The sequence below is a fragment of the Rhynchophorus ferrugineus genome, unplaced genomic scaffold (genome assembly GCF_030347505.1).
Source record: "Rhynchophorus ferrugineus isolate W39M unplaced genomic scaffold, kcgeb_rfMv2 rfM4, whole genome shotgun sequence".
Lineage (NCBI taxonomy): Eukaryota > Metazoa > Arthropoda > Insecta > Coleoptera > Curculionidae > Rhynchophorus > Rhynchophorus ferrugineus.
Window position 1 is genome coordinate 25280398 of NW_027472583.1, and position 18641 is coordinate 25299038.

The window sequence follows — 18641 nt, forward strand, 5'->3', positions numbered from 1 at the left end:
TCAACACCGATTTCAGATATAATAATAAGTAATTATCACTATTGATTAAACCTATTTTATACTAACACATACATTGTATTGGCGTAATGAGTATTTCACGTTAGGTGAAAGGGATTTCGCTTCGCTTTATCCAATGATGTTTTGCTTTAAAATTCTCATGATATGTTTATTTCTGATTGAAACTACGAATGCGATATAATAAACCACTTATTTTTACCCCCCAAGTATAATTTTGCAGATTGTTCATGGACATTCACTAGATGTTTTCGTCAATTAGTTATTTCATCAACTGGCAGTTGCCTTGGTTGTTAGTAATTAGATATAAAACAGTAGAAATAATAAAATAATTTGTAATTAAGATTGTGTTACATATATTTATTGTATTCCGCAATTTTAAGCTTCAGTAAACTCATTATATTTGAAATTGTATTGATTTTGAATCGTATTCTCGTAAATATTGTGAAGTAAAACACACTTAAGTGTGTAATGTTAAGTGTGAATTTAGATTCATCACAGAAAATTTGCAAAATGAGGTTTATATGGTGTGGCCGTTATTTACTGAAGTTGTTTAAAACAGTGGAAAATACAAATTGATAAAAAAAAGAGCTGGCAGCGGTGTTACCTGAAGAGCAGGCTTGGGTAGTCGATGGTGGCACGTCTGAACTGACCGCTGGTCAGTCACTGAATGAATGAAAGTACCCTTCAATAATATGGCGCTGCACTCCGGCCGTGTTTAACATCTTTATGGGGATTATATTTCTGGGTATTTTATAGACTGTTATTCCACGATGTAAAAGTCCACATGCCTCAAGGCCGTTACAGTAGTTTAAATTGTGGTTTCAAAGAAAACTAAGACTACTTGTCAATGCTAGTTTAATATATAAAGCTGAATGTTTGTGTGCTCCCTATGTATTCAAACCATTCATATGATTGTGATCAAAGTCTGATGGATTTTTTTGCGTAAAACAGCGAAGGTTTCCAGCTCAAACTATTTATAAAACAGAAACAATTAATATTTGAGTTAAGTTTGTCATACTGTCCAAGTATCTATTTTTCCTGTTCTAAGTAAGATGTAATTCTTACAGAAATGGAGAAACGGAAACGAAAAGTGTTACCGTTACTGTAGCTAATGGATGCCTAGTAGTACTGTAAATATAATACTGCAATAGCAGAACAATGTTAATTAATACCTAGCGTCAATGGTCGCTGAATTGGACTCATTAATTGCTACCAATACCAATACCGAATGATACTGCGTATCATAGATAATACCTTATTAGAACTTGATTTTTAAGCTACCGCAACAGCTAATAATAAATTAAATAAAATTAAAGTAATATTTTCCATAAATAATTATGTCAGTTCAACAATCAAAGAGCTAGCGTTAAATAATTTACAAAAATGTTGAATATGCCACAGTAAACAAAATACTAATAAGTAATAAAAATTCAGTCTTTAATTCTATAGTGAATGTTTAAAATCCATGTCTAATTTAGTAGTGATAACGTATGTATATTAAATAAGTAAATAAGTTTAATGCTGCATTCTGAGTTATAGAGTATTAAGTATTTCTGATATATCCTAATACCTAAGGCAAATTCTACATATTTGTCGCTGAGGTCGTATTAGAAGTGAAATCATTAGTTTAAGATATGACAATCAATGCACAATTGAAGAACAAATTCATAGACGCAGATTACAATGGTTTAGTCATATCTGGTTAATGAAAAGTGAACGAATTCCTCACAGACTCTAACGTAGACTTTTTAGATGGAGCAAGATAGAGCAAACAGCTCCGATAAAGACATGGACTAAAATCATCTGAATATAGGGAGATTAACATTGAAGAAGAATGTTCGAAGTGCTGCGGAATCAACAGCAGTATATTGGTTAATAAGTAGACACTCCCTTCAAGTGCCGGAATGGATTGGTGATGATGATAACAACAGATAATGTTTTGTAATAAAAAATCAATTTTATTATTATTGCATTTTGAATGTATTTATCCAAGTACAACAGAATAAAAACAGAAAAAATAGAACAGTAATAAAAAATAAGCAGTAAAAAGCGTCGATTACAAATATTTATATGAATAATAAAATTAATAAAATATTTCATAACAATAATGTACCTTTGTATTGTATTCATGGTAAAATTCCAGCTTAAATAAATAACTTAGTAATAATTTATCAAAATATGAACCCCAAAAATCAAACTGAATGTTGATTAGACCGAGAAACATGATATATTTTTCACTTAAAAAGTTACTTATTATAAATCACTCATACTACCTCCAATTAAAAAAAACTTGATTTGCTCGTCTGCTGAATAAAAAATCGTAAAAACAAAATTGTACAATTAATGACATTGCTGTTGATAGCTAATGGATGTCGCTCTACTTTATTAGTCAATCCTAAAGTAAGTCCGTAAAAGTAAAACTCTCCTTTACTGTCGTATTCAGAGAGGGAAAAAGGTCGACGACAAAACTTTTACGATACATGTAGTTCGTTTTATGGCTTCTGCATTTGCCTAAAAAATTTACCATCGGCGAAATAACACCTTCGAGTTAACAGTCAAAGTGACCGTGTTCGTAAAATTTGCGTCGCAAAAAGAACATTTCTGTTCAATATCAACGATTAATTCAAATATATGTTACTACTATATACAATTAGTGTTATGCTTTAACCGATTTTAATACATTATTGTTACTGTACACTAACAAAATTAATTTTGGTTTAAAATAATCCGTTGTTTGAGATTGAGAAAAGTAAAGATTAAAATTAAAAGTTTGACATTGATAAGAGTTTCCTAAGCTATTTGTTCAATTTCTATAAAATCAGAACATAACCTAGATTATTAAAATATTGTAAAAAGTAAAGTAAAAGTATAGACAAAATGCAATTTGATCCCGGTGAATATACGAGGGTTACTATTTATATTTTTGGTCCTAAGTGTTTTAGGCACCATCTGGCGTTTGCATCGGAATATCAGGATTGAAACTATTCTTCTTTAGAAGATTTTATAATTTGTGTGCGACCTGTATTGTGCAGGAAAATATTATTTAGGGTAAGAAATGAATTCTATGTGGGTATAAGGCGCTATCCCACGATACCATAAAAAACTGGTAAAATTATTATACCAATATGTCACATATTTGAATACGAACTAGAAATATTAGTTGACGTACACGTAACGTAAATATATTCCAAAAACACTGGTTAAATAGGACCGAAGTTTGTTACACCCAACCAGCTGAAACGGCTTCAAGTTTTTCAACATAATGTCCTTAGGATAATCCTAAACTCTCCATGGTTTGTCAGAAATAATCAAATTCACATAATCAACTTACACTCCAGAAATCAAGCACTACATATCTCAATAATTCCACAAACAACAACTGATCTCAAGTTCCTCGGAAAAAGTGCTTGTTCGCGAGCTGGTCGACATGCTGACAGCTTAGTACCGCGTCACCGCTACCCGTCCCCCCTTTTCCAGGCTGAAACAACCTCATCCGTCGCTGCAGTCATAACTTTTGCCCCCCTATGACAGTATCCAGTCGTCTCAAGTTTACTCAAGTTTCGCGAATCAATAGAATCGCCGGGTCCTCGTGCCCAATAACGGCTGCCCGATCAACGGGTGCCATATCCCCAAATTTAATGCAGTAGCAGTAGCGATCCACAGGGGTCAACTGTGAGGCGGTTTCGGTTTAGTGTATTGGTAAGCCCAGAGGCAATCCCACATAACTCGGTCCAACTTGTCACTCTAGGGTAAGTTTCCGAGACCAGATATGCGTCATGCATTCCACAGCCTTGTTTTAGATCAGAAAAAAACCAATATCGGCTGCAAGAACGTCCCGCATTGACACATGCGTCAACTTCAATGTATTGCTTTCGAATATGACGCCCAAATAGATTATTCCTCATATGCACAAATCGTCACCGGCAATATGGACAAAGAATGCAAACATTGGAGGCTAGCATTGTCATACGTGCCATTCATCAAATTTTGATTCCAAATAATATGATTTGAAGCAACAAAAATCGTTCAGAATGAGTATGGTCGTAATTTTGTTTTAAATGTCTGATGCTGATCCAAGATTGTTACAAATCTATGTTATAGGCGACGAGGAGCAAGAAACTAAAACACTCTGACTATACGTTTGGCGTTTTTGCAAATTCATTCAACCAACAGGTCTAGTTGTTGAATCCACACCGTTTCTAACGGATTACAAAACGACAACTACATTATTATCGTTAAACCAGAACAATTTATTATATGGAGAACACGTAGGAAGACTTTTCGTTCGAATTCGAACATTTTACAATAAAATCACTAGTTAAGTGTTATTGTGATCATCTTATAGTATTTATTATACCATCGAAATAAATTAAACCAACCAAACAAAAAAGCCAACGTTCGGACAGGGCGTCTAATTATTCCGCTAGTATTATTATAAAATTGAAGACCACACCAATTTTTATATTATATAAAAATGTCACACAGTGCTTTAGTTAACCAAAAAATATTAAACATTTAATTAAACATTTCCACATATAGATCTAAACTATTATATAAGCAATTATTACATAAGCACGCTATTTATAAATATGTTAAAATTACTAATAAAAGTCAATTTATTTAATTCTCTTTAAGGTAACCCCCCATTTTGATACGTCTTCCATGCAATTGTTTATTTTACACTTATGGAATGACCTTTGACAGATGAACTTTAGAATGACCATTTATTATTTTCTGAGATCTGATTTCCTCAATAGATATCAAAGAATATACCCATAATATATTTTTGAAATAAAATAATTATTGGATAATATTGGATTACACACTACAGTGATCATTTTCGATAAAGAATTTTGATATGGTTCATAAAAAGTCTCATGGCAGTTGATATTGCACTGTGGTGATTCCGATAAAATTAATATTCTCATAATGTTAGTTCAAATATTGCTTTTAAATTTATTTTAGAATCAATTCTTTAATTTAAAATAATAATTTAAACAATCATCGCAATATGGTTTTGAATATTACTCACAATTGATACACGATAATTAAATATATCAGTTAAGAAACAATCAATCAAACTTAACAATATAAACATACTAGATCCAAAGTTATAGTTAAATGAGAATATTATGGAATAAGGGTAATACTTATGTACATTTATTTTTCAGTCTTCAATATTAATCGGCATCTGAAAACAATGTATGTGCTTAACAATTCTGAAATAATGTACAAAACTAGGAAAATAGTTCAGTAATGACAAGCGCGGTATTGAGTTTCATCTTGTTATTTTGAATTCCGAGTTTACGAAACAAAACAAAGAAATATTTCGACATGAGTTTTATATAAGCGAATTTAAAGATTTCTGAGGCCATCAGTTTTTATATATCATATAGAACAACTATTTTATATCTAGGTTAGGTTGTTGACACTTCAGAATCCCACTTACAATATTTTTGTCAATTTTATGGCCAGGAAAGTTCATACATGACAAACACTTTTTTTTCTTAGTTATATGTTCAGTCTGCTCCATAAAATAAATGATCCGCTATAGTTTACGACCATATGGACGATGACTATTGAGGTCCTTTATTAGATAAACGTAGATTCTGGAAGGTAATTCATTCTTTTCGTCATATTTTGCTTTTTTACTCCCGAAAAGGTATATACGTACAAGGCAGAAGGTTCACTGAAAATTCTGTGATGTTTATGATGGTGAATGTTTAAGTGAATTGTTAAAATTGGTTATCTCGTTTTAGTTCCGGATATTTCGATGTGGCGTAAATATAGTTTAATAAGAAATGTTGAAAATGATCGTAAGATCAAAATATCAGATTCATTTTTATGTAATTAAAAAAATAATATTTTTTTGCTTAAATATTTACCTTGATATAGATATATGTATTAATCATTCAAACATTCCGATAATGTGGACATTTTATTTCAGTTAGTTTACATATGGGCGTAAGTTGTATATATGATTTATTAAAGTTTGAAATTATATGAATTTATATAAATTCGTTTTGAAAAACATGAAAGAAAAAACAAAGTTACTTTTTCCCAACACATTACATTATCATAACCAAAACCTATCGAAGTCTCATAAAAACACAGAAATAAAGATAGTTGCAATTTTATACGCACATAAATGGAAAAATGGAAATCAATTTGTACTGTTATTATACCATAAACAGTAAAATCATTTTGTTACTGCTGAAATGTTGGTAGTACATGAGGAAATGTTTCCTGCTGTAAAATTACCCACGTAACTAAAATATCATTAATATAAGCAAACACTTCCACTGATACAATTAATTGGTAGATACAAAAAGGTTGTTATATATTGTCGTTATATATATTTCAAAAAAATAAAGATACTGTCTAAACATTTAAAAACCTTTTGACATTTAACAAAAACATTTAAAATTCACATTTAACTTTAAGCATTTAGTGCATTGCAGTGCTCCATTTTAGAACTCCAACGTATTAAAAATATCTCTACTTTTTAAAACGTGTTTTTTAAACATATTTTAAAGTCTCCTTTTTACCAGCAAGGGTTTATCTCGACTGGATCTTCTATTTAACATGGCCATTAGCATTAAACCTACCGACTGGCGAGTTACCAACCAAATATATTAATGGACAAAGCAATGAAAAATCAGATTGAATGAGATTAAATCTATCCACGTCAATTTTATATGTAAGAGAAATCAGCATATCCTTATCAGAATAAATAATATCCAAGTTCTAACGTAGCAAAATACTTTGGAATGAAAATGCACGATGGAAGGCTTATGTAACGACGAAGAGAGAAGTACTGGATATTAAATTTAGAAGAATATGGTAGCCATTTGGAGGAAATCGTATCCTGCAAAACATAGTAAAGTACTGCTGTATAAGAAAACTTTTAAGTATGATATGAAGCGTGCCAAGAAGAGCAATCTGGAGTAATTAAGTGATTGCAAAGCAAAGTATTGATGATATCGATGATTGATGATATATAACAGTGATCTACATAGAATTAAAATTGGGCACCATTAACTAGACAATTAAAAAATATTTTAACGAGATTTCTTTAGTATATCTAAGCATTGCTCAGATAGTAATTATTAGTAGTATCACTTATGCTTGATAATTAAAAATAATTTAGATTTCACATTAATTAATAATGAATAATTTACTGGACACAATTTCCAGTTATCAATTGAAAGCTGAAAAGAAACAAAATTGAACTATTATTAAAAAGAATAGTTGCAGACCCTGAAAATTTTAATTTGATTAATAACGGTTGCATAGCACACAATGACAGCAAGGATGATGCAGATGATAAGAAGATAACTTATATATTAGACTAGCAGTCTGTGTATACAAATTAGCATTGTGACTAATGGAAACCTGTGTTATTAGATTAGATAGAATAAAATCGTGAATTCAATTAATGTGGTTAACTATAAAATATAAAAAAAATAACTTTTAAAAATGCTGGCAGAAAATTTATATAAAAAAATCACAACGGCGATTTTAATTAAAATTCATTTCAGCATTTTAAAGGAAAGTCTGTTTAAGATGCGTTAAGTTTACGACCTAACGCTACTGTCCCTGTTTTTATCTCTTTGATGTTTAGACGGCGATACAGGGTTCATCGAAACTCCAAACTTTTTCCTTATTTAAGAGGAAAAAAAAAGCGTTTTTCTGATCGAAAAGACATTTTTGTTTTTTCTCACTCGTTATCTGTGGCTGGTTCCATAAAAGAACTTCATGATCGTCTTGTTGATAACTAATGGGGGTTGTTCGATTTCGAAGGGCAGCTTTGATGTCGTAATGGCGAGCGATAGAAAAAGGGTCGACAGCAACGTTTCTGGGTGTTTGTGTGTAGTCGCATTTCCCGTCGACGTCTGCATTCGTTTGAAAATTTAACAACGAGAAAAATATCACCTTGTATCGGGTGTTAACGCGACCCTCTTCAGAAAATTTTATTACTTGTCGGGAAAATTGCTTTCCTTGCTTTCACGCGGTGACGTAAATTTGATCAAAGATCTTCGGACCAATTCTACCAGTACTGTCAGAGAAATCAATATATTTCAATATGTGACATCCGTCTTACTTTATATTTATTGTACTTCTCATTCTGCTTTCATATATTGCGAATAATTAATCTCAAAGCTTTATAAAAGAAGCATCAACCATTTTTCTCCCACTAGGTAGATCAAAAAAAGTATGTTTTTTTATTAATTGCATTTTACATTCGATAAGCTTAGTACAATCTTAGTATAAAAATTAATTTATTACTATTGTTCAGTTGTACCTATACCAATACACAATCAAAGCCAGTACGGGTTTAATATATCCGTACGTATCATCCAAATTAAAATAAAACTAATCTATGCTGAAGCTTAGAATACACTAAACAAATATGTGTGGTTTGGTTCGCTTGAAACTTCTGATTTCTAGTGTATTGCCCAGTAGTTCCATAGTAGCTGTGATTTAGTAACCTTATTTCATATTTTAAGGCGAAATCTTGGACCATTTTGTATATCCATTTGAAATACAGCTCATCGTGAATCTCTTCGCTGGTTACATAGCGTTAGATTACTAGTTGGTCTGATTTTTATCCAATTTGGCTTTATGATTGACTGATAACCCAATCTTTTTGATATTAGAATAAGATTAGATTATCTTCCGACTAACCAGTACAGTTGCTTGACTTTTAGCCCAATCCGCTCTGCATTTTGTCTAACATGACATTTCCAATTCAACCTACCGTCGAGATGTATTCCGAAGTATTTAGCAGATTCTACTTGAGGTATCGGACATTCGTCAAGTGATATAATTAGGTTTTTGTCATTTAGCCGCAACGAAAATTAACATTGACAGATTTGGAGTAATTAAGTTGTATTTTTCAGTCTCTTGTATCGCTACTTGTAGTTTATCTACAGCCTTAGACAGAGATATATCTTTTGCCATGATTACTATGTCGACGGCAAATGTTCCAAGTAGAGTATCTTTTGTTGTTGGGATATCAGCACTACACAGTAGAATAAAAAAAAGGTTGTCTAAACATCGTTTACATTATTCGCAGAAATTCTTACTTTTCTTATTGAGTTCAAAGAGATACCAGGAGCTACTGCTACTCTGATAGTAAATCTTTTAAAAAATTAATGAAATTTTCGATTTGTTTGGAAAATCCATGTTAAATTATCACGTTGACTTCTCTCTAAGAATGAAATATGTATATCGATCGGTGTAGTCGATAATGGTATGTCAGTCTAGATTGTCACCAATGTATTGACATTTTTTTACAGTAAATAAATGTGTTTAGAAGGCATATCCGCGGCCACAATTGGTGAGTGACCCATTGCCACTTTAAACAGATTGGGATATACACCTTGTATCTCTTGTTACATCCACTAGTACATTAACTTTCAATCAAGATATAAACTAAGCTCAGACTCGCTATCGGTATTTTCGTTTTATTTGGGTGTGAGCAAGAGATTTTTTGTGTTTCCAGAAGCCGAATTCACCTTTAGATGCATCTTCTAAAAATGTAGATGAAATTGATGTGGTTGGACACTCACTGTAGATACAACTTTTGTTGAATACCGATATAATTATCGGTTTACTTACTTTTACTATTTTTATCATGGCAGAGATTCGAGTAATCTAGTTTTTAAAGCCGTAAAGATTCGAATGAATTTGAGCGATGGCGATGGGTTGTGTTAAGTTTAATGGTCTCCATAGCCTGGTACTTCAAAAAACCTCACAAGAAAAAATATTTAACAAAGTTAAATAGTACCATCTTGAGACCAATTGATATTATATTTATCACATATTGAAAATAAAATAGCTATAATTTTATGGAATATTAAGTTATTTGTCAGTAATTATTGAATTGTTATGTTAGTATTTATTTTTATTATTTAAGTCTCGAACTGTTTTAGTTATAGTTCTGAAAATAGTATTTGTAGTTAAATATCTTAACTTTAATTATAATGAATGTAGACTAGTCAGAATGATGGTCTAATAATCATTCTACATTTATTTACTATCGGCAATTAAACAAGTATTATATTATGCGATTAATTGGCTTCAAACGTTCAATAGATATGATATTTTCAAGGAATATTTAAGTTAGTCAGCTGCCATTAGGAATTCCATATTTTCTTAAACACAAACTCAAAATGTAACAATTATAGTAATATTAATATTAATATAGTGCAGTAAAGGTACATAATGCCAAATAATGTTTAGAATTCTAATATGAAGGTAAAAATAAATTAGATGAGAACTTACCACTGAATATCCATAAACCTCGATGGTTTTCTTTTCTTTCTCGACGTTGATCCTACCGCCTCCTAATACGGACATTTTATACTTCTTAAATTTGTTTTCTGTCATAGCATTCATTTCTTCAGTGACGACATCAAATATGTCAGCTGAAACAATAATAAACATCAAGTTAAATTGATCACTTAAATCTTAAAATTAACAAAAAAAATTGTTACAATAGTTTTAGTGCCATACAACGAACTCTATGTTTACTGAACACTACTCCTAATGTGGATGTTTTGGATATTCTTTATGGTATTGGCGATGCAAATTTTGCCAACGTTTGCCATCTAGGAGTACCTCATAAACTGATTCAGACATATCAACAATAGCACAAAATATGTTTTCATAGGAATGTAGCAGGTGTTAAAAGAACGTTTATTTTTGTTTAGTTTGGTACTTAGAACTGCGTGGTTTAAGCTAATCGGTAAGCCTGGCCCTTGGGGAATTTATTTACATTTGAGTATTTCAGAGATCGTACATCGTACATACTTGCTTTGTCACCTAAATTATGCGGCTGTTTTGAAAATGGTTCAAAAATAGACTGATAACGCTGAATGATGATGATTCGACATTTTTGATTGGGAAACGCGAAAATGCTTGAAATGTCCATAAATTGTCACTGCACGATATTTCCTATATATATCTAAGACTTCACCCCCACAAAATCCAATTGTTGCAAGATTTAGAACCCCTTACAAATGTTTGACTTCATAAACCAAACAAGTGAAAGATTTTCACCAATTACCAATCAATCCTGTTTTCAGATAAAACTCATTTTAGTGAGAACTTCAGAGCTGTCGCTATTGTAGTGTTATACTGAAAATCAATAGGACCGTATTATTTTAAAGAAATTGTTTACGTAATTTTAAGGTTAATCCACTAAATATATAGTTGAGACACCTGATAATTTATTTAATTACCTTGCCGAGGCTAAAGCTGCAGCCATGGAATAATGCTAAGGATTAACCTAATGTCGTGTACAGGAAAATATTAATTTATATATCTATCCACATTAAGGCTACTCCCTTATAACTTGTAAAAACATTAGGTCAGTAATGACAATGATATATATATATATATATATATATATATATATATATATATATATAATTATTATTTGTTAAGAAGTTAAAAGTTATTTGAGAGGTTTTCTACTTTCCAAGCTCCGTAATAAAATAATTTATCAAAGCCTTAATCTTTATAGTACCTTATAAACGACTATTATGTGAAACGAATATTATAGAGACCAGACAGGAAAAATATAGTTCATTAAAAAATTGACAGAAACCAATGCCTCAAAAATCTTGTTAACAAAAATGATTGAAACCGCAAAAATAATTTAGGTAGAGAAAAACCGAAACAACTAAAACAGGCTTTTCTGCGCTTCTCACCAGCTATTTAATTTCCGGTCGATTTTTCGGCATCGTTTTATTCTGGATCACATCCGACCTACGTCAGTATCAATATTTTCCGTTCAAAATTTCGACGTGAACGGTGGAAGGCCGACGAGGAAGAAAGCGCCGTTACACCGTAACCGACTGGAGTTTCCATTTTCGCAGTTTCAAAGGGGCCCTGAGCGAGATAAAGGGTCGCTTTTCATCACACCGACCCAATTCATACACTCAAATCATTATTTTAAAGCATATTAAAAAAGTTTGAAGCACCGTGGCGGGTATTACATTGGAAATAATGTATTCGCCAAAAAATGAACTGAAGCGAATTGAAATATTTAATGTGATTGGAAGAACTAAGGCGACTAAAATGCAATATTTAAGTATTCATCGTGTCAAAAAATTGTGGATAAAAAAATTTATATTTATTTTATTAGTCTCCTAGAACGTCAACAATCTGCCCGTCGGCAATAAGTATTATTATATGATTTCAGTTATATAATATAACTATCCTGACATGTAGTAGATCACTTCAGTAAGTGATTTACTGTACAACTTATAATATAAATCTTATTCTAGATACTATTCTAACTTATTTTAAAGTCTATCCTAACTAATTCTAAAAACTATTCTAGCTTATTCTATAGAGATTATTAAATCTCACGCTATGTGTCTATTAATCAGTTCCTATGACAGTTTGCGTTTAATCCTACGCAATTGACTGTCATCGCGTCCATTTACCACTAATAGTCTTTCAGAGTACTTCGCACTAACACTCCGGATCACACTCGTTATGGGTTCTATGGGGATACGCGATTGTTGAACAGGTAATATGGGGTATCGACAATGACTCGCAACACTTTATTCTGGAACATCTGGAGGATATATATGTAAGTATTGACTTATACAGCAAAACCTTGTTATCAAATGATAATTTAAACTTACGCTCTATCAGCCAATACATTTGGTTTAGTTTAAGCCCAAGCTGTTTGCGTTTTGTAACTATATGCTTTTTCCATCTAAAACGTCGATCAAAATGCATTCCCCGAAATTTAACGTTGTCTACTTGCGGAAGTTCGTGATTATTTAATTTTACTGAGTGACATGTGCTTCTACAAAGGGTGAATATCACATGGGCAGCCATGTTTTCAACTTGATCAACGATCTTTTACTTCATTATTTGATGGAAAATAATATCGATAAAACGATCTCTGGCAAAACTACAGCAAAATATCTAAAAATGAGATGAGTATCGGAATGAATCTGTTATTCTCTAACGAAAATATAAAGCAATGTTTCTAAAATACACCTTTTTCTTAGGTCAGATACTTTTTAGTGTTATGCAATATTTATTGATTAATAGGGCTCTATTGATTACAAAGGCGTTTTCAGAGATGTGTCAATTTTTAAGAATATATTTGACGGAAAAAATTAATAGTTAATGACAATTTAAACAAATAAAAATAGAAATAAGGTACGTACTTTTCTCAGTAAAACCTAAAATTACAATAACCACAATAGTAAACTATACGATAAGTATTTTAGGAAAATGTAAGTAATAGATCAAAAGTTCAAGTCAGTAAATCAATATAACAGTTTTAAATGAATGAATTTCGTAATCCAAATGAAAAATCTTTGACCAGAAATCGGTATATTCGGTTTTCCGCACACGTATCATCCGGTAACATATAACCAAAAACAACGAAGTCACCTTTGAAGCGACGATATCCTGATACGTTACCGGAATAACAATCGAAACGCGGTCAATATTTCATTTGTCTAAATAAAGAATAAAGGAACACTGGAGGCAGAATGAGGCGGAAGCGGACGATAAGAAGGGGGCCAGTGAACGCACATATGAATGATAGATAGGGCGATACGCTCAGACCTCGCCGTATTTTACGGAAGCCTTGTCGTTCAGGAATGTTTCTTACTCATTCTATTAGAATGGCCGCAATTTGGAGATCGGCTAAGGCAAATTGGTTTTTCCTCTTCGTCTTGACAGGACTTATGATATAGGTCCATTTCTGAATATGGCTTATATGACTGAGGTTTTAAATTATCAACATTTTATTATCGTAATAAAGATATTCCTTTTCGGATTCAAATAAAAAATAGTTCTAGAAGGATGTTTTAAAATTAACTTATTAAATTAACGCTAGAATTTGCCACCATGTGTACCGTAAAGTGTAGTAGACTAGATAAAAGTGGAGCATGATACGTTTTCATTGTTTACAATGTTAAATAAAATTTAAAAAATGAAAGTATAGCGTTTACAGTTCATCCGAAATATTGACTAAACTATAACGATAGTAATTTAAAAATTCTGAATGACTAGGTAAAATGGCAATGCTATACCCAGTGGCTTAACAAGCTATTCAAATATCAATATCCATTCCGTTTGTAGGTCAAGTCAAAAAGTCAAGAACTGTAAATTTCAAGAAGCTTGCTGAAGCTCATTTTATCTTAAATAGTGATCGACCTCTGATCGAAATTCGACAACAATTTATTAAGTTAAGTGTGTCTATCTTCCACAACAAGTAAAGACAATAATTTTGAAATAATATGTTATTAAAACTTGTTTTCACAGTATTTTCAGTATAAGATCAGGAATGCATTTCATAGATAACACTAATTAAAATAATAAAAGTTCCTATATTAAAACATATTAAAATATATGCAAACTTTCTCAAGAACTAATACTCACTAACAATTTTTAAATAGAATTTAATTACATATATTTTCAATTAAGCTTCAATAATCAACAGCAGCAGCAACAGTTTAAATTACTTACTTACCAGGCATTATAAGTAAAATTATATTTAGAACTCTAACAATTTCATAGTAGCAAATATATATATATATATATATATATATATATATATATATATATATATATATATATATATATATATATAATCTTTCTTTACTTTTATTATAACCATGAATATGGAATAATAAATAATGTAATATATGCTTGTATATTTTAATAGAGAATATATCAACAAAACAACGTTAACCGCCTTAATAAAAGTTTATCAATGCTTTATAATGTGTACAAATATACCATTAATAATTCGTAATTTCTTCTATTTGCCTTATGTATTACATCTATGCAAATTATGTAGTTTCTTCTAAGTTTCTTTTTAACTGCTGCACTTTCATTACTTCATTTGTGATTTATATAGTATCTTTTATCCATATTCCTCACCTAAAATATAAATCGAAAAAACAATAAATACACTAAGTTAATTAAAAGAATAATTTCTTTACCTAAATTTTTAGATAAAATTGCACCATTCTTTGCTTATTTATTACACTTTTCTATCTCATCCTTGCAGATAGCGCATTTTTAATATGCCGTCTATGACTTCATCAACATCTACTGATTTCTACTTTGCCTTATGTCCCACGTGGCAACTAACAACTCACCTACAAGCTGTTTTATAATTGTTAATATTATATAACATGCAATTTGAAACATAACATAACTGTATTTAACTCAATATTTTTGGGGCTAGGTCTGCACTTTATCCGGTATTTTATACCAGCTTCCTTGATTTGGGTTGGGTTCACAGTTTAATATGAGTTATGAAGTAGATTTGAAAATTCGGTAAACTTCAGCCTAACAAGTGGCGTGGGGTTGTTGAAAATATATACAAATACATAATATCTAACGAAAATCCATCTAAATATATCAATATATCGTTTTTGGTTCAATATTTTTTCAATAAGCCGATATATTTCCAGAATAATAACCTTTTTTTTGTTATTGGTCTAAAGTAGAGTATGAGGTATTCTTGCAGAAATCATATTAGGACGCACATCTTATACAGCCTTTGGTAGAATTTTACATTTTAACATATATAGAATTATAAATATATACAGCAAAGCAGGATTCAATCATGACGTTCTTATAAACCAGATAAACGAAAAGATTTGATCAACTTTTCAGTGAATATTATTATACATTGTTTAATATATCTTACAATAACAGAGTTATCTTATAATACGTTGATTTCGGCACGCATTGAGAGGGTCGCTTAACAATAATGTGATCCAAATCATTACTGTTAATGACACTGAATGAAGCAATGGTATTGATCATACGGTCAAAATCGAAGTTGTTTTTATCGAGGGTTAGTGAATTATTTGTATTCTCAAGCAACAATTGACAAATGTATGCAATGACAGACTGCACATAAGGTAAATAAAAATAGAACTATTGTAGATAAGTTACGCTTAATAAACTGAAACAAATGACAATCATAATAGGCAATGTTAGTAAAGTAAATAAGTGTTTTGTTCACTTATTATGAACATGCTAAATTATTGTATACTATTCTGCGACTTTAGATCAGGTTAGTACTATTGATTATTGCAAATATTTCGTTAAATTGTTTTCGCAAATTATTTTGTTAAAAAAGAGTTTTATAACATTTTATCATCTTAAATAACTAAACCTTCCTGAAGCCTCACAGTTTTATATTACTTTTTGAATAAATTAATGTCACTTTTTTATTTCCTTGTATTACAGATCAGTAGTATTTGAACTTACATTTTTATTAGCGTAATGCCGTTGGGATCTAAAATTTACAGCTGATTAGCCTGCTGTCAATAGTGGTCTGTTCTTCATATATTCTAGAGCCGTTTGGCGCTGATGTACATAGCTTACATAACTACCGTGTGCTATATAAATATATTTGAAAAAATTATATAACTATAATTTTTATCATTGAAGCAAAGTAACTTGTAAGCAAACAAACATAATTCAATACTTATTTGTGGAATTCTTTTTATAGTACAAGCACGAAAAATAAAGCTTCGTGCAAATATTTAGTGATATGTGATTTGATCTCCAAAAAGGAACGTCTAGTAAACTAAAACCAATGTATTTAACGAATGACAGACACGAAAACCTAAAGGCGCTTGTGTCCCAATTTACAATAAGAAATATTCATTTTGTACAGAGCGCTTTAAACTGTAGAACAAATTTTAATCCGATATGAAATACCTGGGGAATGCGAAGAGGGTGCGTCAAAATTTCATATTCTCATTTATTCACAGTTCTGAAGCAATTTATACCTCAAATAACATCAATAAACGTAGATGGGAACTTGTTTAAAATACCACAGCGTTCCGTTTCGCTTTTTCCTCTGCAATTTAAATGAATTAAAATAAGCACATATATCATATATTTGTGTATGGAAAGAGATAGCAGTTTATTAATTTCAGTTCTAATTACGTTTAGGTTTATAAATTATAAATATCTCACACGGGACGTATTACTTTTAAAACATTTGACTCTATTTATTTAAACTTATTATTTCTATGTATATATAGAGCGATCAATAGGGTCCTGGTTGTAATGACAATATATTTATGTCAAACTGAGAGATATAATGATCGAGATGTCTAGCGTAGGGGTTTTGTTTATCAACCGACTTCGAAAAAGGAGGAGGTTCTATGTTCGGCAGTATATAATTTTTTAATTTATATTTGCATATCTATATTGTATAGCTCCATCAATAATGGGCAGATTTTTAAGTCAATTCGTTGTTTAGTTAGAACATTTGTCAAATTACCTAGGCTAGGTAGCGGACTCCGGGGCCTGAAGCGCTTCTTATATTCAATCATTGTTTCTTTATTCCTATTTTTCCTCATACTTTACTTGGCCTATCAATTGCATAATGGGTTCGACATTGACTTCATACTTCTAACTGTACTGTAACTGTAACTGACTCACTTGTAAATAGGTAAATAGGTTTAGGTGGGATTAAGCTAAATTGTGTGTATATAGTAGAATATAAAATACGTGTAGCAGATAGATTAAATAAGGTTTTTGTTTATTTTTATTTAGTTATTACAACGATTATTATGTACATATTTTATTTTAAAATGATTTTTTTGTGTTAAAAATCTAAGTTTGATTATTTTTAAATTTTTAGTGAGTTCCTTATTTATTTTTTTAAGTCAGTTCAATTTTTTTGTTAAACATACTTTATTAGAATAAGATTGTTGCCAGTATATTTTGTTCTCACTGTTTAACAAAAATAATACGTTTTTGTTTTTAACTGCGGAAATATGATTCCGTGGAGATTATAACGCTATATATTTTATTTTATTCAATTAATGATAGTCAATTTACCTATCAAGGAAAGAAATATATTATAAAAAAAGACAGATTTCCGTTGTATTGTGAGTCGTTTCGCAGTTACTGGAAGAATTCCTAGGTATAGTTGAGTGGAGTTGGGGAAAAAGGATTAGAGCTGAAGCTGTAAGGTCACAAAAGTTGAATGAAGGTGTTCAAAGACAACCACCCATAAACTGTTACAATTAGGAGGCAACCATGTTTTGAAAAATACTCCTATTCAATGGATTTTATTCTTATAATATTTATTTATGTAAAGATCTTATTCTTTATTCTAATTTTAGAATACTAATGAGTTTACTGTTATCGTTTTCAATATGTTGCCGCTTCTCTCTGTAAAATAAAATATGTTTAAAGTAAAATAAGATATATATATATATATATATATATATATATATATATATATATATATATATATATATATATATATTACTAACTCTTTCTAACCCTCAATTCCCTTAACTACTATTCAAGTGTCCTCAAAGTCTTACAAGAAAAGTTCCTCAATCCTGACTAAATTAATCGAAAAAAATCACCAATCTTAATCCTTGGGGAATTAGAAGGTACGTGAGGAAACTCTATATTTTGTTAGGGGAGATTGAAGGAAAAAAGCTTGACTTGTTTTCTTTGCCAATTTGAAGTTTATTCCCTAGCTAAAGGTACAAATTGGATATTTTGTTTATTATACAGATAGATTAATGTAGATAATGGGATAAGCGGCGTAAAAATGGGGGGAATATAAAATGTTTGGA

At 30.7% G+C, this 18641-nt stretch overlaps 2 protein-coding genes across 3 annotated transcripts in view; one reads left to right on the forward strand and one right to left on the reverse strand.

The window, feature by feature from the left end:
- LOC143195714 (phosrestin-2) overlaps positions 1-18641 on the forward strand; it is a 486868-nt gene that overhangs the window by 198202 nt on the left and 270025 nt on the right. The gene's annotated exons all lie outside the window — the stretch shown is intronic.
- LOC143195715 (14 kDa phosphohistidine phosphatase) overlaps positions 1-18641 on the reverse strand; it is a 311279-nt gene that overhangs the window by 21421 nt on the left and 271217 nt on the right. Inside the window, exon 3 of the mRNA XM_076403140.1 lies at positions 10309-10451. Within this exon, the coding sequence (XP_076259255.1) occupies positions 10309-10451 (143 nt within the window). The remainder of the gene's footprint in view (positions 1-10308; positions 10452-18641) is intronic.